Here is a 22,341-nt window from a genome sequence, read left to right as displayed (position 1 = left end):
TCTATCCACTGAGCCAAACCGGTTTTGGCGGTCCTCAAACTTTTTAAACAGGGGGCCAGTTCACTGTCCCTCAGACCGTTGGAGGGCCGGACTATAGTTTTAAAAAAAATATGAACAAATTCCTATGCACACTGCACATATCTTACTTTGAAGTAAAAAAACAAAACGGCAAAAACACCCGCATGTGGCCCGCGGGCCGTAGTTTGAGGACGCCTGACCTATACATTTTAGTGAGTAGGTGAATTAACAAATACGACATTTCTCTCATTCTTTCTTGAACCCATTGCAGTTAATCCACACGACTCCATTTAAATTGTTTTTTTCCAAGGTCACAGGTGACCTCCTCATTGCTAAATCCTATAGTCATTTTTCAGTCCATGAGTTACTTGATTTTTCGCATTTGACATAACCAGTCACTGCACCCTCTGAAATACTTCTAGGCTTCTAAAAAAACACACTTGACTGTTTTCTGCCTACTTTTCCAGCTGTTCTCAGTCTGTTGCAGGTCTCCCCCCTCCCCGCCCCCTCCCCCCCGCCCCCTTATATGGAGCACTAACTCAGGGTTAAGTCTTTGATCCCTTTCCCGCCTCCTCTCCTTTGATGACCTCATCCAGTCTCCAGTCTTGGGGCCTTAAATACCGTTGAAATGGTTATGACTCTCAGTATGTATCTCCAGCACTGACCATTCCCCTCGGCTCTAATCTATGTAACCAACTGCCTACTTAGAAATCTTCACTTGGAGGATGAATAGGCGTCTCAAGGAGATCATGCCTCACCCTAGCCCAGTGGTTCTCAACCTTTCTAATGCCTCGACCCTTTAATACAGTTCCTCATGTGGTGACCCCCAACCATACAATTATTTTCATTGCTACTTCATAACTGTAATTTTGAATCGTAATGTAAATATCTGTGTTTTCTGATGGTCTTAGGCGACCCTGCTAGCAGTTCTCAACCTGTGGGTCACGATCCCGCTGCTGTAGAGCCTAAGACCATCGGAAAACACTGATATTTACATTACGATTCATAACAGTAGCAAAATTACAGTTATGAAGTAGCAACGAAAATAATTCTATGGTTGGGGGTCACCACAACATGAGGAACTGTATTAAAGGGTCGCGGCATTAAAAAGGTTGAGAACCACTGCCCTAGCCGGTTTGGCTCAGTGGATAGAGCATCGGCCTGAGGACAGAAGGGTCCCGGGTTCGATTCCAGTCAAGGGCACTTGCTCATGTTTCGGGCTTGATCCCCAGTGTGGGGTGCAGGAAGCAGCTGATCTATGATTCTTTCTTATCATTGGTGTTTCTATCTCTCTCTCTCTCCCTCTCCCTTCCTCTCTGAAATCAATACAAATATATATTTTTTTAAAAAAAAAAAGGAGAACATGCCTCACCCTCTCATCAGTTCCCCCTGCAGTCTTTCTTCCCTTTCTCAGCAAAACTCCATTCTTCCAGTTGCTCAGGACAAAACCTTAGAAGCATCCTTGATTTTTCCCATACCCCACACTAATCCTTTAGACAACCCAGTCAGCTCAAACTTGACTAAGATTCTACCACTTTCTGACTGACCACCACTACCACCACACTGGTCCAAGCCAATATAGTCTCTTGCAGTTAACTACTAATTTGTCTTCCTGATTCTGCCCTTAACCCTCTTTCAGATAACTCTTAACACAACATCCAGAAGAATTTTGTAACTAGTAACTCATGTCACAACTTTGCTGAAAGTTGTCCAATAACTCTTATCTCAGAGTAAGGGTACAGGTCCTGACTTATGCGTCTGGCCAAGATGAAGTAACAAGGATTAGAATTATCCTCTTGCCTGAAGCAACTAAAAAACAAGCAAGCAAAATACATGATAAGGGAAAATTATGAGCAAGTTTTTAGCACTAAATTTGCCCATGTAAGTGAAATGGACAAATTCCATGATAGACACAAATTACCAAAGCTCACTCAAGAGCAATAGATAACTTGAATAGCCCTATATCTATTAAAGAAATTGAAATTTAATTTAAAACCTTTCCACATAGAAAATTACAGGTCCAGATGGCTTCACTGGTGATTTTTAACAAACATTTTAGGTAAAAAGAAATCTTCCCAAAAGGTGAAGGGTAGGAAATACTTTCTAATTCATTCTATGAAGGCAGCATTAAGTAAAGCGCAGACCAGAATCTCTCATGACCATAAATGTAAAATTCTCAATACAGTAGGTCCTCTGGTTACATTGGAGATCCGTTCCTATGGTGCAACGTAACTCGATTTTTGCCGTAAGTCGGAACCCACCTACATAAGCAGTAATGTCAGTCACATGGAGCACATACACAGCAGTAATGAAGTGAAACAGTAAAAAAAATTTAAAAGAAAGATAACAATTCCTGACCTTGTGGTAAATAAATAATAAAAAATATAAAGCACATGTGTACATATGTCAAAATGACGGAACTTTTTTATAAATAAACTAGTGGCCTGGTGCACAAAATTCATGCACATTAAAAGGGGATTAATTAGAAGAAATATTTTTAATATTGCTATTTGCTCTTTCTCTATAATAGAAGTGTAAGAGATGAAAGAAAATTAGTAAAATGTATATGAAAATCTTCCTCCTGTCAGAGTCTGGGGCATACCACGGGACCCAGAGTCAAATCCCCACCCATCCGCGTGCGCTTCAAAATTGCGTGAGACCCAGACCTGGCTGCCCCCGAACCCCCATTGGGCTAGATCCAGACCCGGCCGGTCCCACCCTTGTCAAGACCCACCGGGTGGAGGGTGCAGCCTCAGGTCCCCTGGCCCAGTGCCGGGGCAGGGGGCGTGGCCTTAGGTCCCCCAGCCCGGGCCGGGATGGGGGGGAGTGCCTTGAGGTCCCCCGTCAAGCCCCGCCGGGCAGTGCGGCCTGAGGTCCCTGGCCCAGAACCGGGGTGGGGGGGTGCACCTTGAGGTCCACTGTCAAGCCCTGCCAGGCGGGGGGCATGGCCTGAGGTTCCCCCTGTCAAGCCCTGCTGGGCGGGTGGGTGTGGCCTGAGGTCCCCCAGCCTGGCGCCAAGACAGGGGGCACAGCCTGAGGTCCCCCAGCCTGGTCCCCTGTCAAGCCCCATGGGGGTGGAGGGGGTGCAGCCTCAGGTCCCTGTTGATTGCTCATTAAGGCTTGTTATGGGAACTCAGCCTCCACGGTGGGTGCAGCCATCTTGTGTTAAGGAAACCCCCCGCCTCCGCTGTGGGTGCCGCCATCTCTGTGGCGGAGTGATGGTGAATTTGCATATTCCCTCTTTATTATAGAGGACTAGAGGCCCGGTGCACGAAATTCGTGCACGGAGGGTGTTTGTCCCTCAGCCCAGCCTGTACCCTCTCCAATCTCGGACCCCTCAAAGGATGTCCGACTGCCCGTTTAGGCCCGATCCCTGGGATCGGGCCTAAACGGGCAGTCGGACATCCCTCTCATAATCCAGGACTGCTGGCTCCCAACTGTTTGCCTGCCTGCCTTCCTGATTGTCCCTAACTGCTTCTGCCTGCCAGCCTGATCACCCCCTAATCACTCCCATGCCAGACTGTTTGCCCCCAACTTCCCTCCTCTGCTGGCCTGGTCACCCCTAACTGCCCTCTCCTGCAGGGTTGATCACCTCCAACTGCCCTCCCTTGCAGGCCGGGTGCCTCCCAACTGCCCTCTCCTGCTGGCCATCTTGTGGTGGCCATCTTGTGTCCACATGGGGGCAGCTATATTGTGTGTTGCAGTGATAATCAATCTGCATAGTTCTCTTTTATTAGATAGGATAGAGGCCTGGTACAGGGGTGGGGGCCAGCTGGTTTGCCCTGAAGGGTGTCCCTGATCAAGGTGGGGTTCCCTTGGGGCATGGGGCGGCCTGATCGAGGGGCCTGTGGTGGTTTGCAGGTGGGCCACGCCCCCTGGGACGCAAGCAGAGACCCTGGTATCTGGAATTTATTTTCCTTCTACAACTGAAACTTTGTAGCCTGGAGCAGAGCCAAGCCTGGGGCTCCCTCCGAGGCCCGAATCCATTTGTGTTGGGGTTATAATTGAAACTTTGTTGCCTTAAGCGGGTGGGCCCGGCCAGGGTGTGTGGAAAGCTTTGCTTCCCCTGTTGCCAGCGGCAACCCTGGCCTGCTCTCTCAAGCTCCATTCTGCTGCCATTTGTTTGAATTTGTTTACCTTCTATAATTGAAACTTTGTAGCTTGAGTGGAGGCTTAGGCCTGCAACGGCTGGCAGAAAGCTTGGCTTCCTCTGTTACCTAGGGAACCTTGCTCTCTGTGGCTGTAGCCATCTTGGTTTGGGTTATTTTGCATACTCGCTCTGATTGGATGGTGGGCGTGGCTTGTGGGCGTGGCTTCTGGGTGTGTCGGAGGTATGGTCAATTTGCATATTTGTCTATTATTATATAGGATGGGAGATGGCGACATAACCACAAAATGATGTATGTTGAATCCAACGTAACCCGAGGACTGCCTGTAAACTTTTTTCATTTAAAAATAGTTCTAACTGAAACCGGTTTGGCTCAATAGATAGAGCGTCGGTCTGCGGACTGAAAGGTCCCAGGTTCGATTCCAGTCAAGGGCATGTACATTGGCTGCGAGCACATCACTGGTAGGGGGTGTGCAGGAGGCAGCAGGTCGATGATTCTCTCTCATTGATGTTTCTAGCTCTCTATCCCTCTCCCTTCCTCTCTGTAAAAAATCAATAAAATATATTAAAAAAATAGTTCTAATGGTAAATTTTGATAAGTATATTTTACCACAATAAAATTTTTAAAAAATATTTTTACTGATTTCAGAGAGAAAAGAAGAGGGAGAGAGAAACATCAATGATGAGAGAGAATCATCAGTCAGCTGCCTCCTGCACGCCCCCTACATATGCCCTGACTAGGAATTGAACTGTGACTTCCTGATTCATGGGTCGATGCTCAACCACTGAACCACACTGGCCGGGCCAACCACAGCGATTTTTAATGAGAGCAAATGTTTTAACAAGCAAAATAAGACATTTATTTAAAAATCATTGTTTATTTCATCTTTATCTCATTTAAATGATTACTCTGTATATATATTTTTAAAAATATATTTTATTGATTTTTTACAGAGAGGAAGGGAGAGGGATAGAGAGTTAGAAACATCCATGAGAGAGAAACATCGATCAGCCACCTCCTGCACACCCCCCACTGGGGATGCACCCGCAACCAAGGTACATGCCCTCGACCGGAATCGAACCTGGGACCCTTCAGTCTGCAGGCTGACACTCTATCCACTGAGCCAAACCAGCTAGGGCTACTCTGTATATTTTATAAACTATATCCTATATAATAAAAGCCTAATCTGCAAATAGACCGAATGGCAGAATAACCGGTTGCTATGATACACACTGACCACCAGGGGGCAGATGCTCAACACAGGAGCTTCCCCCAGCCCGCAGGCCCCAGTCCAGTCAAGGCAGGTGCCAATGGGGGACCCCGATTGCCCTGCTGGTCGCTCTGCAGATGGGCCCTGATTGCTGGCCAGGCCTAGGGACCCTACCTGTGCATGAATTTCATGCACTGGGCCTCTAGTATTAATATAATGGTGTAAGTCAAGCATGTCAAACTCACGGCCCATGGGCCGCATGTGGCCCACAATGAATATTTTTGTGGCCCAGCCAATATAACGGTATGTAAGAAACGTTTTAATCAAAATTTTGTAACTTAATTTTTACAATATCCTGCTATGCGTAATTACTAATAACGAACTATAACATTGGCTAATGACTGATTACTATAATCGTGTTGCATTCATTTCCCTTATTTGCCTTACGTGCAGGCGCACCATTTCTCTCCACTAATACTAGCAGCGAATATTTTAGCAACTGATTGCCACGTCATTAGTCTTGTACTGACTTGTTTGGTGTGCACAATAGGAAATATTTTGCTTTCAGAGAACAAGAAAAGTAGGTTTATTTGCGTTATGCTTATTAATTTGTGTAGTTATTCAGTGTCTGGTAAGTTAATGTTTAAGAAAATATTAATTTTTATTAAAATGTTCAATTATTTTATGTTAACAATTACTCATTTCAGCCCTTTGTATTCAGCATGTCTCTATTGAAATAAACCTACATTTCTATGAAAATTGAAGCTTTGTTTTGTTGCAGCCCACATAAACTTAAACCTTGTTCATTTGGCCTGTGTTAGCCTTTGAGTTTGACATGCTTGGTGTAAGTAATTGTATATACATATATATTTTTCATGCTCATGAATTTTACTCATAGGGATATGTAATCTTCTCTAATAATAGACAAATATGCAAATTGACCATACCTCCGACACACCCACAAGCCACGCCCACCAGCCACGCCCATCATCCAATCAGAGTGAGTATGCAAATTAACCCAAACCAAGATGGCTACAACCAGAGAGAGCAAGGTTTCCTAGGTAACAGAGGAAGCCAAGCTTTCCGCCTGCCCTAGCCAGGCCTAAGCCTCCACTCAAGCTACAAAGTTTCAATTATAGAAGGTAAACAAATTCAAACAAATGGCGGCAGAATGGAGCTTGAGAGAGCAGGCCAGGGTTGCCGGCGGCAACAGGGGAAGCAAAACTTTTCGCACATCCTGGCCGGGCCCACCCGCTTACGGCAACAAAGTTTCAATTATAACCCCAACACAAATGGCTGCTGGCTGGCTCGGAGGGAGCCCCAGGCTTGGCTCTGCTCCAGGCTACAAAGTTTCAATTGTAGAAGGAAAATAAATTCCAGATACCAGGGCCTCTGTTTGGGTTGCTAGGGGGTGTGGCCGGCCTGCAAACCACCACAGGCCCCTCGCTCAGGCCGCCCCACACCCTAAGGGAAACCCCACCTGATCCGGGACACCCTTCAGGGCAAACCAGCTGGCCCCCACCCCTGTACCAGGCCTCTATCCTATCTAATAAAAAAGTAATATGCAGATTGATCATCACTGCAACACACAATATAGCTGCCCCCATGTGGTCAAAGATCCTGCCCCCATATGGACACAAGATGGCCACCACAAGATGGCCAGCAGGAGAGGGCAGTTGGGAGGCACCTGGCCTGCAAGGGGGGGGCAGTTGAGAGGGACCAAGCCTGCAAGGGAGGGCAGTTGGAGGTGATCAACCCTGCAGGAGAGGGCAATTAGGGGTGACCAGGGTGGCAGAGGAGGGAAGTTGGGGGCAAACAGGCTGGCAGCAGAGTGGTTTAGGGGGTGATCAGGCTGGCAGGCAGAAGCGGTTAGGGGCAATCAGAAAGGCAGGCAGGCAAGTAGTTGGGAGCCAGCAGTCCTGGATTGTGAGAGGGATGCCTGACTGCCCGTTTAGGCCCGATCCTGCCTGACTGCCCATTTAGGCCCAATCCTACCGGGATCGGGCCTAAACGGGCAGTCGGACATCCCTCAAGGGGTCCCATATTAGAGAGGGTATAGGCTGGGCTGAGGGACAACCCCCCTCCGTGCACGAATTTCGTGCACTGGGCCTCTAGTCAAAAATAATTTGGAGACTACTGCCCTAAAAAGTTGGAAGATCCTGATCTCAGAAAACTGAAAAGAAGAATTTATAAGAGATTTGAAACCATTCAAGATGATGATTGAAACCAGTTAGGTAATATTAGAGTATACCACATTTATGTGATATAAGAAAACTCAAGATTGTAAAATATCATTTTTCTCCTAGTTAATTCCTTTCAATTAGCTCATGAATTTAATGCAATTCCAATAGAAACCCCAGTGGGATTTTTTAATGCAAGTTGACAAGATGATTTTAAAATTTACATGAAAGTAAATGTTATGAATAGCAAAGACTATGTTGTAAGAGAACAAAGAGCAACTTGACTGAATAAATATCAGTGCATGTTATAAAGCTATAGCAGTTGAAACCTTGTCATATTGATTCAAGAATCAGTAGGAAGAAATAGTTTCCAAAAATTGACCCATGTATATGGAAATTTTTTTTTCTTCTTTTTTTTAAAATATATTTTATTGATTTTTTACAGAGAGGAAGAGAGAGGGATAGAGAGTTAGAAACATCGATGAGAGAGAAACATCGATCAGCTGCCTCTTGCACACCCCCTACTGGGGATGTGCCAACAACCAAGGTATATGCCCTTGACCGGAATCGAACCTGGGACCCTTGAGTCCGCAGGCCGACGCTCTATCCACTGAGCCAAACCGGTTTCGGCTGGAAATTTATTATATGTTATAAGTGGCATTTCAAACCTTCAGATAAAGTCTGTTAATAGTCAAATTATTTTCAGACAATCAGATACCTGTTTGAAAAAAATAGTGATATACAATCCTGTCTTATTCCATTCATAAAAATCAACTCTAGCCTGACCAGCATGGCTCAGTGGTTGAGCATCGACCTATGAACCAGAAGGTCATGGTTTGGTTTGATTTCTGCTCAGGACACATTCCCAGGTTGCAGGCTCAATCCTCAGTAGGGGGTGTGCAGGAGGCAGCCATCAGTGATTCTCTCTCATCAATGTTTCTCTCCCTCTCGCTTCCTCTCCGAATAAAATAAAAACATTTTTAAAAATTAAAAAAATGTCAACTCCAAATCTAAATATCCTAATAAAGAGGGAATATGCTAATTGACTATCATGCTCTCACAGAAATGGTGGCACCCACAGCCAATAAGGAGGGAATATGCTAATTGACTGTCACACCCTCAAAAGATGGTGGCGCCCAGTCGCCTCAGCCCTGCCAGGGCCGCACCCAGGCGGGTCCGGCTGCTCCACGTGCCTGTCTCCAGAGTCCCCCAGTTCCCTCAGTCCCCCAGCCGCCCAGGGCCGGCCCGAGGTGCAGGCAAGCCTCAGATGGCAGCTGCCCAGGGCCACCCGAGGCTCAGGTAACCAGGGCTGGCTGAGGCTTGCGCTGCCAGCAGTGGCAGCAGCAGAGGTGTGATGGGGGCGTTGCCTTCCCCTGATCACAGGGTCGCCTCCTGCCCCTGAGGGCTCCTGGACTGTGAGAGGGGGCAGGCCAGGCTGAGGGACGCCCCCCTCCAGTGCATGAATTTTCATGCATCGGGCCTTTAGTAAACAATAAAAGCATTAGATTAAGTGTTTTACAACTATTATAGAATGTCTATATCTTGGATAATAGTCTTCTAAACAAGACACAAGAAAGCAAAAGATCTAATGGATAAAATTAATAAAACTGACTACATAAAAATAAAATTTTGTAGGTCAAAAGATACTATAAGTGAAGACAATAACATTTCAACACATAAGGGTTTTTATGCAGAATCTATATATATAAAAGCCTAAGCGACCATCGCAACCGAAAGGATGACCGAACAGGCTGCGTGGGGTGACCAGGCCGGCAGGAGGGTTAGTGAGGGGCGACCAGACGACTGAGCAGCAGGCTGCGTGGGGTGACCAGGCCGGCAGGGGGGTTAGTGAGGGGCGACCAGGCTGGCGGGGGGAGAGGGGACAGTAAGGGGTGACCTGGCCAGTGGGGGGTGGGCAGTTGGGGGCAACTAGGTTGGCAAGGGGGGCAGTTGGGGGTGACTAGGGCAGCATGGGGCACAGTTAGGGGCGATCAGGCAGGCAGGCAGGCAGGTGAGCTGTTAGGAGCCAGTGGTCTCGGATTGTGAGAGGGATGTCCGACTGAGCCCAAACCAGCAGTTGGACATCCCCCGTGGGGTCCCGGATTGGAGACGGTTCAGGCTGGGCTGAGGGGGACCCCCCCCCTGAGTGCATGAATTTCATGCACCGGGCCTCTAGTATACATATAAATTAATCCCTTAAATTAATGAGACAACCCAACAGAAATGTGGCCAAGGATATGAATAGACAATTCTCAGTAGAGGAAACATGAAATGCCAGTTAACTTAGATGTTCAACCATCTTGGAGATTATAGAAATACAAAGTAAGTATAATTGAGATTTGCTTTAGGTATCAGACTGAAAAACATTTAAAAAGTTTGTATCAGGGGTTGGGTATATGGAAAAATAGATCCACTCAAACTATTGAAGCACAACTTTTGGAAAACAAAGACATCGATTAAGTTTTTTAACATGAGCATTTTCTATGACCCAGCAGTTCTTATCACTGCCTACCCAGGAGATACCCTCACTCAGGTGCAAAAGAAAACTTGTGCAAGTATATTTCTTGTAATGGCAAAAAATTGAAATGACCCTAATGTCCACCAAGAGAAGAATGGCTAAATAGGATATAGTTTACTCATACTAAAATGCAAGAGTGAAAAATAGTGGGGTAGGCCTAAAAATGTTATAAAATTATCTCCAATATAGTTTTGAGTGAAAAGACTAAGTTGCAGAATGAAATACATATTATTCCAATTTTCTTCAAACACACACACACACACACACACACAAACACACACACTAAAATAATATTTTTCTGTGCCACCAAATATATGTGGGGCTGTAGTTAGAGACCTTTCGACTTATCCATATATCGTGTTTTATTAATGTTTTTACAAAGGTAAAAATCATACATTAATGAATAATTGAAAGTTAATAATTAAAAAATAAGACTAATTAAGTTCACTCTTTCCCAAATTAGAGAATTACAGCTACTCCAAATTAACAAAGAAATGAGAACATCTGTAGGAACATGTCATTACACGTGATGGGGAAATTTAGCTTGGCTAACAGCAGACATTTTAGTACATTGGGTAGCTGATACTCTGCTGTGGTGTCATCTTTTCCAAGCAACAAATTGGACAAAAATGCAAGTACTGTATTTACCAGCATACTGCCAGTATATAAAACTAACTAGGCTTTTATAGTAAAATATGCAAGCGCAGTTGTGACTTTTTAAGTCCAGTTCTTCATTGGAAGAAACTGGCTTTTAGCCTCTTTTATCCTGTTTCTCCGTTAACAGGAGCCACAAAATTGATAGGCAAGCATCGCCACCCAGTGGCTGTAGTTCACATTGCAGTTTGTCACTGCACCCTTTTGTCCTCCAAATTTCAAACCAAAGGTTCTGTATTTTGGATATCCATGAAAAGTAAGATGTTTTAGAAATTCAAGAGACCCACATACAGTTATAAATTTTAAAATTATGGCAAATATTTTTTTAAATTAAATCTTTATTGTTGAAAGTATTACATAAGTCCCTCCCCCCGTCCCCCATTGATCCCTTCTAGCCCGCCCCTGTCTGTCCCCACCCCAGGCCTTCACCACCCTATTGTCTGTGTCCATGGGTTATACATATATGCATAGGAGTTCTTTGGTTGATCTCTTCCCACCTACCCACCCACCCACCCACCTCCGCCTTCCCTCTGAGATCCCAGTCTGTTCCATGCTTCTATGTCTCTGGATATACTTTGTTCATCAGTTTATTTTGTTCATTAGATTCCACATATGAGTGAGATCATATGATACTTGTCTTTCTCTGACTGATTAATACTCTTCAGGTCCCTCCATACTGTCTCAAAGGGTAAGAGATCCTTCTTTTTTACTGCTGCATAGTATTCCATGGTATAAATGTATCACAGCTTTTTTATCCATTCATCTACTTATGGGCAGTTGGGCTGTTTCCAGATCTTAGCTATTTCTGACAAAAATTTTTAAAAAGCCTACCTTCTACTTGCATTACTAGTTTGTAAAAGAACATATAGTTAAAACCAAAATATCAGAGAGGCCATGAAATATACAGGGACAGTCCTGCTTATGAAAAAAAAGTTGAAAATTGTATATGTATTTCATACACATATAAATATCTCATAACTATTAATAATTGAGATGGTTAATTTTAAAATATATATATTTTTGTTGATTTCAGAGAGGAAGGAGAGGGAGGGAGAGAGAGAGAAATATCAGTGATGAGAGAGAACATTGATTGGCTGCCTCCTGCACGCCCCCCACTGGGGATTCAGCCTGCAACCCAGGCATATGCCCTTGACCAGAATTGAACCTGGGACCATTGAGCCAAACCAGCCAGGGCGAGATGGTTAATTTTATGTGTCAACTTGACTAGGCCACAGGATAGATACCCAGATAGGTATCTATCTATTATTTTTGAGTGTTTCTGGAAGAGATTATCATTTGAATTGGTGGACTGAGTAAAGAAAATTGCTCTCCCCAATGTGCGTGGGCCTCATCCAACCCACCGAGGGCCGAAGAGAAGAAAAAGACAGAGGAAGGTTGAATTCCTCTCTCTGCTTGACTCTTTGAGTTGGAACATCAGTCATCTCCTGCCCTGGGACTGGGACTTACTCCACTGTTGCTCCTGGTTCTCAGGCCTTTGTATTTGGACTGGAATACTGTATACCACGGGCTTTCCTGAGTCCAGCTTCCAGAGAGCAGATAGTGGACTTCCTCTTTCTCCTATTGGTTCTGTTTCTCTGGAGAATCCTAATACATATTTTCATAATTCTTCCATAATATTTACGTAACTCTCCTGAATCAATATATGTCTCAGCTTCATCAATAAAAGCAGAGCTGGAAACAGTCTTGTACACAGATTCTTCATTTGGGAGGTATCAGAAGTGAGAGCAGGGAGAATTAATGAGTAAATGGTCCTTCCCAGATAGAGGCAAACTGCCTTTCATCCTCTTTATCACTGGCATTGAGAAGAACTCATTCACCAGATCAGTATCCCTAGGAAGTTCCCAGAGCTGTGTTGATCTGTCCCAGTAGACTGCTACTCCTGACACAGCAGCTATGACCGGGCTGTGCACCTAGCTAAGTTTATGGTAGTTTACAGTCATCTGCCATAATCCACCTGGTTTTTGCAGGAGCCAAGCAGGTGAACTGCTTGGGGGTATGATGGGAACTACCACTCCTGAATCCTTATATCTTTGAAGATGGTTCTCCGGGCCACAATCCCACCTGGGATGCAGTATGCTTTCTGATGTAATACTCGCTGGGTCAAGGCCGGTGAAGGACCAAGGTGAGCTGCACAGTACGTCCATCTTAATCCTGTCCTCGGGAACCAGAGGCATCTCTACATGGTGGTGCGTGGGCACATCTGACCCGGTGAGACATATTGGGGCCTGGCTCCACAAGCTCCCACTCCAACTGGGGCCTTGCTGGTGTTTCAGGTCCTATGGTGTCAGTGTCAACGCAGACCCTGTGGCCGCTCTGGAAGATCTGGTACTCTCCTTATCCAGTGTCTAGTTAACTCTGGTCAATAACCACGGTTCCTTTGGGAAATGATAAGGGACATATTTTTTAAAAATATATTTTTATTGACTTCAGAGAAAGGAAGGGAAAGGGAGAGAGAGATTGAAACATCAGTGATAGGAATCATTGATCGGCTGCCTCCCGCACGTCCCCACTGGGGATCTAGTCCGCAACCCAGGCATGTGCCCCTGACCGGAATCGAACCCAGGACCCTTCAGTCCGCAGGCCGATGCTCTATCCACTGAGCCAAACCGGCCAGGGCGATAAGGGACATATTTACTGACTATGCTTCCGGTGGCTCTGCAGGGTCCTTAAGTGGACTCAGCCGTCCTACAGTTGTTGGACTCTGGTTTAAGAACTGGTTCAGCCCTTAGCACAGTTTTGCTCAGTGAATAGAGCATTGACCTGTGGACTAAAGGTCCTGGGTTCGATTCCAGTTAAGGGCACATACCTCGGTTGTAGGCTCAATCCCCAGCCTTGTGTGAGGGAGGCAACCAAGTCAATGTGTTTCTCTCACATTGATGTTTCTCTCTGTCTCTCTCCCTTCCTCCACTCTCCCTCTAAAAAAAAATATCCTGGCCAGCATGGTTCAGTGGTTGAGCAGCAACCTACGAACCAGGAGGTCACAGTTCGATATCAGGTTGGAGCAGATGCCTGGGTTGTGGGCTCAATCCCCAGTTGGGGGTGTGCAGGAGGTAGCTGATCAGTGATTCTCTCTCATTATTGATGCTTCTATCTTTCTCTCCCTCTTCCTTCCTCTCTGACATATATATATATATGTGTCATATATATATATATATATATATGTAAATTTTTTTTTTTTAAAGACAATGGAAGACTATCCTCAGGTCAGGATTAACAACAACAACAACAAAAGAAATGGGTATGAGGATCCAGTATGGTCTTCACTCTTAGTGATGGTACCTGAAGTTTGATCTCCAAGTGGTCTGTCAAGTATAATGCCAACTGCTGTTAAAAGGGAAACAAAATTCTGTTTCTGGAATGTTCTATCTGCTTTGAGAAAATCTTTTTGTGAACAAAGGACAGAGAGCTAAAACTTTCCTGAGCTTACAGGTTTTACAGATTGTATGATCCCTGCTTCCTAAAGTATGTTTTAAAGTAAATATCTGTTTGTGTGACAAGATTTGGCTTGAGACTTGATTTTATTATAACCTAGCAATTAAGTTGTGGGGCTTAGCTAACCATGACGAAGGCAAAGATTTTGGTGGCTATCATCATCTACCAAAAACAACCTATGAGTTGCACAAGACTGTTTTGGGATAGCATAAGCTGCTTGGGTCAGTTAGCAGCACATGCACCCGGGCAGTCTCTCACCTTTGGGCCTTTGTACTTGCTGCACCCCTTGTCTAAGAGCACCCTTCCCACTATATATAATGGCTAACACTTTCATTTCTTTATGCCTTGGCTCAAATGTTTCCTTATATGTTAGTTGTGTCCTCTCAGAACAAATAGCTAAACAAGGATTTTATTAGGGAAAATGCCTCTGTAAGGGAAAATGGAGATGGGTGGAGCCTAGGAAAGCTGGGAGAGCCATTAGGCCATGAAGCAAGTCTGACCCTAAGTGAGTGAGAGAGAGGCAGGGGAGGCTGGATAAGAGTCCTAATGCCATATAGTCTAAGGAAGGCTTTGGGAAGGCCACTGGGGAGTCCTCCAGCTAAAGGTGACCATCAGAGGAGTCCACGCCTCCCAGGAACAGGTCTGCCTGAGTGTGTATTCCTGCCTTGCTCAGTCACGGGGAGCAGTTCAAGGGAAGCGTGACCTCAGTGTAAACAGAGGATAGAGTTGATAGCCCAGCAGACTCTTGATCACATAGCTTTGACTACTTATATTCCCTGTAGCTGGAGGCCTCCGAGGAGCTGTCTCATGGCTACCACATTTTATCAGTTTCCCCTCAGTTCCCTCTATAAAACAGCCCCACAGAATAGTAAAACATCAACCACGTTTCTCTGGAACAGTAAAAACATGTTTCACAGACTGAATACAAGGCACATTCCAGGACAACAAAGTAACTTGAGCTGGTCTTGGGAGTATATTCAAGCTGGATTAGTTCCAGGTATCAAGCAATAGAAAGAGAATGAGAAAAAAAAAGAAAAAAAGAAGAAGCAACGGAGGGAAGAAATAGTTTGCCTTCAGCATTTGGGACTAGTATTTGGGAACATCCTCATGGATCATAATGGGCTTCAAGAGATCCTGCAGGCCATAAAGTCCAAACACCTTATTTATGGGGGGAAAAATCTATTTAATCTATTAATTTTTTTAACCTTCTTATTTTGGTGGTGAGATCCAGAGAAGGGAGACAATTTCCTAACACCATGTAGCAAGTCCGTAGCAGAGAGTCAGGACTGGAACCCAGGTCTCTACACTCTTGAGTTATTCATTCATGAGGGTGTCTCATGTTCCTGGCTGCATGCTAAACTAATACAAAATTGTTGAAGATTAACTGAATAAACTGAAGTCCCTGCCTTCATGGAACTTCAAAGGAGGTGCTGGAGTTGGATGTTAGAAGATGAATAGGAGTTTGTCAGAATCTGCAGGGAGAGGAGGCAGTGGGCAAAGTAGGGAGGCCTGAAAACAGCACCGGGTTTCAAAATTCCAAGTAGAAACACCTGACGCACGTGAAGTGACAGGCTGAGGGTGAGGGGAGGCTGGGGAGGACAGCAGGGCATCGCTGCAGGCTGTTGCGCAGGGAATGACAATATTAAGAGCTACATTCTATCTCACTGTGGCTGGAGCACGGACTGAGTGGCCTGGTAGCTAAAGGGAGCAGGAATAGCTGCAATTTAGGTAAGAAATTACTAGGGACAGTGGCAACAGGAGTAAACCAGGGTAGGGGAGAGCACTACACTGGAGTTGCGCAGAGTGGGGCACCCCTTAAGTTTTATTCTTGCTGATTGCTAAGAAGTGAAGAGCCTTGCAAAAATATGAAAGCGCCCGCCGGAGCAGACGCTCAGCAAACACACATTGTGCGAGAAGGGAAGTGAAGTCAGGCCGCCGGCTGGAGCTCGGGCAGGGCGGGGACCGGTCCCCACCGCCCGCTCGCTCAGCCTCGGGGGCACCCGGCTCCGCCCAACCCTCCCACCACCCAGGAGCCCGAGGCTGCCCGCGGCCGCCCTCAGCACCTTTGCCTTCAGCCAATAGTAAACGTGGTCGCAGGTTCTTCCGCCGGGGCGTGGGGTCAAGGGTCACGCAAGATGGCGGCGCCCAGGAGCCGCTGAGGCGAGAAGCAGAGGATGGCGCTGGCGGCGCTGGCGGCGGCCTCTCGGCCGGGGCGTTGGCTGCGTGGGCCGGGGCCGGGGCGAGGGCACTGGACGGCGGCCTGGCGCTCGCGGAGCCGGCGCGAGGCGGCGGAGGCTGAGGCGGACGCGCCCGTGTTCCAGTACGTGGGCGAGCGCGCGGCTCGTGTCGACCGCATCTTCGTGTGGGGTTTCAGCTTCTCTGGGGCGCTGGGCGTGCCCACCTTCGTGCTGCCCAGCTCCGGACCCGAGCCCCGCGCCGGCTCGCGGCCGCGCCGCAGGATCCAGCCCGTGCCCTACCGCCTGGAGCTGGATCAAAAGGTGCGGGCCGCCACTCCCTTCTGACCCCTCCCGCGGCACGGGGTCCTCTTGGAGGAGTTAGCGACACTGGGTGGTCACACTTCCGGGGGGACGACCCCCAAGCGGGCAGTAGGCCCGGGAGGGGAGGGCGTTAGGGGCGCCGCCAACATTTGAGCGGCTGAAATGTGCCAGGTGTTGTGGCCCGCTCGTGTCATTCGCACGTCACCCCGGGAGTCGGGGTTGGCCCCCCAGTTACACGGAAGGAAAGGGAGGCTCAGAGAGGTTAAGGGACAGGCCCCACAGCTGGTAGGTGCACGTACAGTGGGATTCGCACTGGGACCCCTGAGACTCCAGAAGTTCCCGTTTAGGAAAGGCGACTTCAAAAGGTGCGAGAAAATGTGGGCCAGCTGGAGTCGGTGAAGAGCTGGAAAGGAAATGTTAGCTGGAGCGGTAACAGGAATGAGAGAGGAAGGGTGCGTGGTCCGAACACTCTAGAGTGATTTGCACAGGAGGCCTTTAACTTGTCTCGGTTTGGAAAAGATCACAGCAAAGGACCGCTTCAGCCCGGCCTTATCCCGGAAACCAGCACTCGGAGAGCTAAAGGGAGGCTTAGGGATGGATGGTAGTGGAAATCTTGGTGGGGGATGAAAGAGAAGCAGGTTTAACCAGTTTGGCTCCTGACTTCTGTCAAGGATAACAAACGATCTTTTCACTGAAAAGGGGAGCTCAAGATAAACGGAATTTAAACTCAAGGTGAATGAAAAGTTGGGTTGTTTACTTCTTAATATTGAGTTGTAAGAGTTTCGGATGTATTCTGGTCCTTAATCACATATATGATGTGTGCACATATTTTCTGCCAGTTTGTGGCTTTAAAAAAAAAAAAATAGTAAGTTGCTATATTAACAGTATGTGTTCTTAAATTGGATAAGTTACCTGTCATAAATTGCTGAATTAAACTTGATATCACAAATCAGTTAATGCCTTATGGGAACTCTTTTTCAGATTTCATCAGCTGCTTGTGGCTATGGATTCACATTGCTGTCCTCGAAAACCAAAGATGTTACGAAAGTTTGGGGTATGGGCCTCAACAAAGATTCTCAGCTTGGATTTCACAGGAGCCGGAAAGATAAAAGTGAGCATTCTCACCTTGGCTTCTTTCTGCTGTTACTGGTCTGAGAGCTCCCTTTGGATTTTCATGCGTGTCTATATATATATAAAAGGCTAATATGATGCGTCCCTTTGACCATCCGACTGGTCACTATGACACGCACTGACCACCAGGGGGCAGATGCTCAATGCAGGAGCTGCCATGACATGCACTGACCATTTACAAAGAAACAGCATCACGGACCTGGTGCCGACAAAGCAACACTTGGCTTCCCCCAAGTGGGACACAGGCCCCACCACCACCCCGGAGTGACAGCCCACCAAATCGCAGCTGAGGCTGCCGAGACCCCATGGCATAAAATGTGTCCCACAGCCCAACCCAGCCCAGAAACGGTGACTGTGGGCACTGACGTCACGTAGCAATGCCTGCTTCCTCTCCCTAGTGACAACTAGCCTCCTTGGAGTTTCTTCAGCTCAGGAACACAATTTGCTTTATAGCCAGGTGCAAACATTTTACACTTTAACCAAATGTCTGTGAAGCGTTTTCCCATGCCTCATCTCGTTTGATCCTCATAGAAGTCCTGGAGTAGATAGATAGGTAGAATCCTATTTTCTTTTCATTAGCCAGAAAAACGGAGATTTAGAAAGTTTAGAAACTTTTTTTTTTTTAAACACATTTTATTGATTTTCCACAGAGAGGAAGGGAGAGGGATAGAGAGCTAGAAACATCGATGAAAGAGAAACATCGACCAGCTGCCTCCTGGCCCGCAACCAAGGTACATGCCCTTGACCGGAATCGAACCTGGGACCTTTCAGTCTGCAGGCCGATGCTCTATCCACTGAGCCAGACTGGTTTCGGCAGAAAGTTTTGAAACTTGACCCGACTGAAAAGAAGTAAGAAACAGTGGACCTTGAAAATGACTTCAGGTTTTCTCTCTGCGCAGAATATAGTCAAACACTGCTGCAGTTAAACATTTTACCCTTTGTTCTCCCTGTGTGATCTACAATAATAATGTGCTTCGTGTTGATATTTACTGCTGTGTTGCTGACAGTTACCTGAAAGAGAAGTTGGGGTGCTTCACTGGGCTGGAAAAAGGTTAGCTACATCAGAAAGCAGGTCTAATTAAGGAAGTTTATTCTATATATATAAAAGGCTAAATTGATACATATAAAGCTCTCACTGGCGCCAATCGCATGCGTATGTTTTGATCTGTCATTGTTGATCATGAATTTGGTTGACATTTCTATTATAGAGAAAGGGCGAATAGCGATATTAAAATATTTCTTCTAATTAATTTCCTTTCAATGTGCACGAATCTGTGCACCGGGACACTAGTCATTACATAAACCAAAGCATAACAACAAAATAGATGCAGTCTTGAAGGATGTTGTTTGAAACCATTTGGACTAGAGTGTTTTTCAGCCTCGTTGGTGTAGTTAAATTGAACCGTTAGGCAAAACATTTGCTGATAAGTGGAGATGTTCCTTTTTGGCCCCTAAGAGATGACCTTTCTTTCCTAGCTTGCAGAGAGCCTGCAATACTCTACAGTACCTAGGATATGGTCTGGGGGGAAATTCAATTAAATCCTTAAGATGGAGTCTTTATTTCAGTTGTTTGACAGTTGGATTGTAAAAAATTATTTATAATGACATTATAAAGAAATTACCGTACTTTCCGGCGTATAAGACGACTGGGTGTATAAGATTTTCCTGGGTTAAAAAGTCGTTTTATACGCTGGAAAATACGGTATATTGGACTATATTGATGGGATTAGATATAATGGATTAGATATATTGGACTACCGTATTTTCCGGCGTATAAGACTACTTTTGAACCCAGGAAAATCTTATACGCCCAGTCGTCTTATACGCCGGAAAATATGGTATTTATAAAGACATTGTTAAAAGTACACATTAGCCAAACAGTATTTTAAGAACAATAAGAGATATTTTTTAAACTAAGGGAGAAATTACCTAGATATACACACTAGAACAGACCTTTCTTTTCATTTTGTTTTCTCATTCATATACAAATATGTATTTTATTTTGATCACAGCACATGTTTTGTTTCCTGCCTTTTTTCCACTTAATTCAGAATTCTTTTTTAAGTTAGTATTGAAGTCTTATTAGTTGTAAGATGTCACATTTTTAATACCATTAAGAACAATTTCAGATATGTGCAGAAATGGACAGGATAGAGTAATGCATCCCGTGTACTGTCACCAGCTTCAAGTCATCAGCTCATTCTAGTCTTGTTTTATTAATTTCCACCACCTTCCCCTCAATACATTTGAAGCAAATCCTAACATTATTGATTTCATTCATAAATATTTCAGTACATATCTAAAAAAGTAAGGACTCTAAAAAAAAGTAAAAACAACATTGTCACACCTAAAAATAATTAACAATAGCCCTGGCCAATGTGCTCAGTGGGTTGGAGCTTCATCCTGTACACCGAAAGGTTGTGGGTTCAATTCCCAGTCAGGACACATACCTAGATTGTGGGTTCGATTCCTGGTCAGGAGGCAATTGATCAATGTTTTGCTCTCCCTCTCCCTCTTTTACTCCCTTTCTCTAAAACATCCTCAGGTGAGGATTAAAAAAAAAGAATATGTTTTTAAAAATTAATAATATAATTCCTTAATATCATGAAATATCTAGATAGTGTTCAAGTTGCTAGTTGTCTCACAAATGTCATTAAATTTTTATTTAAAAAATTTATTTGAGCCCAGCCTGTGTAGCGCAGTGGTTGAGCATTGACCTGTGAACCAGGAGGTTGTGGTTTGATTCCCAGTCAGGGCACATACCTGGGTTGTGGGCTCGATCCCCAGTAGGGGGCGTGCAGGAGGCAGCTGATCAATGATTCTCATCATTGATATTTCTACCTCTCCCTCCCTCTCCCTCCCTCTCTGAAACCAATAAAAATATATTAAAAAAATTTTATTTGAATCAAAATCCAGATAAGATCCAGACATTGCAATTGGTTGATAAGATTTTTAAAAGTCTTTTAAGTCTGTTTTAATCTTTTTCCTTTGAAATTTATTTATTAAAGAAATCACGTTTATCCTATAGAATTTTTCAGTTTGGGGTTTGCTGCCTGCATCTCCACTTAACATGATCCTTTATATTTCCTGTCACTTGGTAGTTGGATCTAGAGCCATATGCCCTTTAAATGTTATGTATTCACAGCTTCCAGGCCTTTAGGGGTCTATACAGATAGTAGTGGGGCATGTAAGTCACTTCAGTATTCTAAAGTACTGAATCTTTTCAGCTAATAAGGCTGTATAAACTAACAACATTGTCTAGTCTCTTTGATTTTTGCCTAGAGTCATATAATCTTACTGTGATAAGCATATTATTCCATGCTGATCAAAAACTCTTGTCTGAAAATTATATTAGTCACTAATGAAACAAATGGGCAGGTCTATTTCTATAACAGTAATCATTTATTTGGCAGGCAAAGTTTTTTTTTTATTTTTTCCTTCCTAAATATATTTTGATTGATTCCAGAGAGGAAGGGATTGTGTGTGTGTGTGTGTGTGTGTGTGTGTGTGTGTGTGTGTGAAAGAGAGAGAGAGAGAGAGAAGACAAAAAAAAAAAAGAGAGAGAGAGTGAGAGAGAAACATCAATGATGAGAATCATCGATCGGCTGCTTCCTGCACACCCCCTACTGGAGATTGAGGCAGCAACCCGGGTATGTGCCCTGATCGGGAATCGAACCTTGACCTCCTGGTTTATAGGTCAACGCTCAACCACTGAGCCATGCCGACCAGGCAGGCAAAATCTTTTTTAGCATGGGGTTCAAAAGAGAAAAATAGAGTGTTTATTTAGTGGGGTATAAGTTGAGGAGTAGTACATTTGCAGATTTTCTCCTTACCTCCAGCCTACATTATAAATATTCAAAAGCCTATCATTTAAAACCTACAAGAGGAATTCTTTACATAGACCAATCTGGCTTCTTTAGTAGGATTGTAAAGAACAGTAAGGTTCTTCTGTAGAGTGACTTCTAATAAATTTCTCCTCTTATTGAAATATTAAAATTTTCTTCTTTGTATAATTCAGAATCCTAAAGGCAGTGTAGAATACTAGTATATGATGAAAAGTCTGCTTTTCACATCTGTCCTCCCAGCCACATGTCCCTGAAGACAGCCTGTGTTAACAGTGTCCAGTTATCCTTCTACAGTGATTTAATGTATATGCAAGTAAATGCATCTACGTATTCTTTTTGCTTCCTCTTAATATAAAAATGTTTGTTGTTGTTCACTTTACTGAGAAGTTTCAGTGGGTATTTCAGGAAGAAAATGCTTTTACTTTCCTTAAAAATTCAAATGGTATTAAATGACACGCGAAGAGATTTCTTAACTATTATGCTTTTCAACAACCCAGTGTGTAATGGAGGCAATGTGATGCAGTGGGTTGGGAGTTGGGAACCAGGCCTAGCTTTGCTACCAGCTTATGTGCCTTGAGAAAGTCATTCCGATGTCTGAGTAAAAATGAGGCGGTTCAGCCCTGGCCGGTTTGGCTCAGTGGATGGAGCATCGGCCTGTGAACTGAAGGGTCCTGGGTTCGATTCCCAGCCAAGGGCACATGCCCAGGTTGCGGGCTCGATCCCCA

At 44.9% G+C, this 22,341-nt stretch overlaps 1 protein-coding gene across 6 annotated transcripts in view; it reads left to right on the top strand.

The window, feature by feature from the left end:
• Nucleotides 1-7,461: 7,461 nt before the first annotated feature.
• RCC1L (RCC1 like) overlaps nt 7,462-22,341 on the top strand; it is a 35,658-nt gene continuing 20,778 nt past the window's right edge. For 5 of the 6 annotated variants that reach the window (XM_054714825.1, XM_054714823.1, XM_054714822.1 and 2 more), the window contains exons 1-2: nt 16,257-16,640; nt 17,622-17,751. In XM_054714825.1, coding sequence (XP_054570800.1) covers nt 16,317-16,640; nt 17,622-17,751 — 454 coding nt within the window. In that variant the 5' untranslated portion in view covers nt 16,257-16,316. Of the gene's footprint in view, nt 7,572-12,677; nt 12,833-16,256; nt 16,641-17,621; nt 17,752-22,341 lie in introns of those variants that run through there. The other variant, XM_054714826.1, reaches the window with a different exon arrangement.

This window comes from Eptesicus fuscus, chromosome 4 (assembly GCF_027574615.1).
Source record: "Eptesicus fuscus isolate TK198812 chromosome 4, DD_ASM_mEF_20220401, whole genome shotgun sequence".
Lineage (NCBI taxonomy): Eukaryota > Metazoa > Chordata > Mammalia > Chiroptera > Vespertilionidae > Eptesicus > Eptesicus fuscus.
This window is presented reverse-complemented; position numbering and strand designations above follow the sequence as displayed.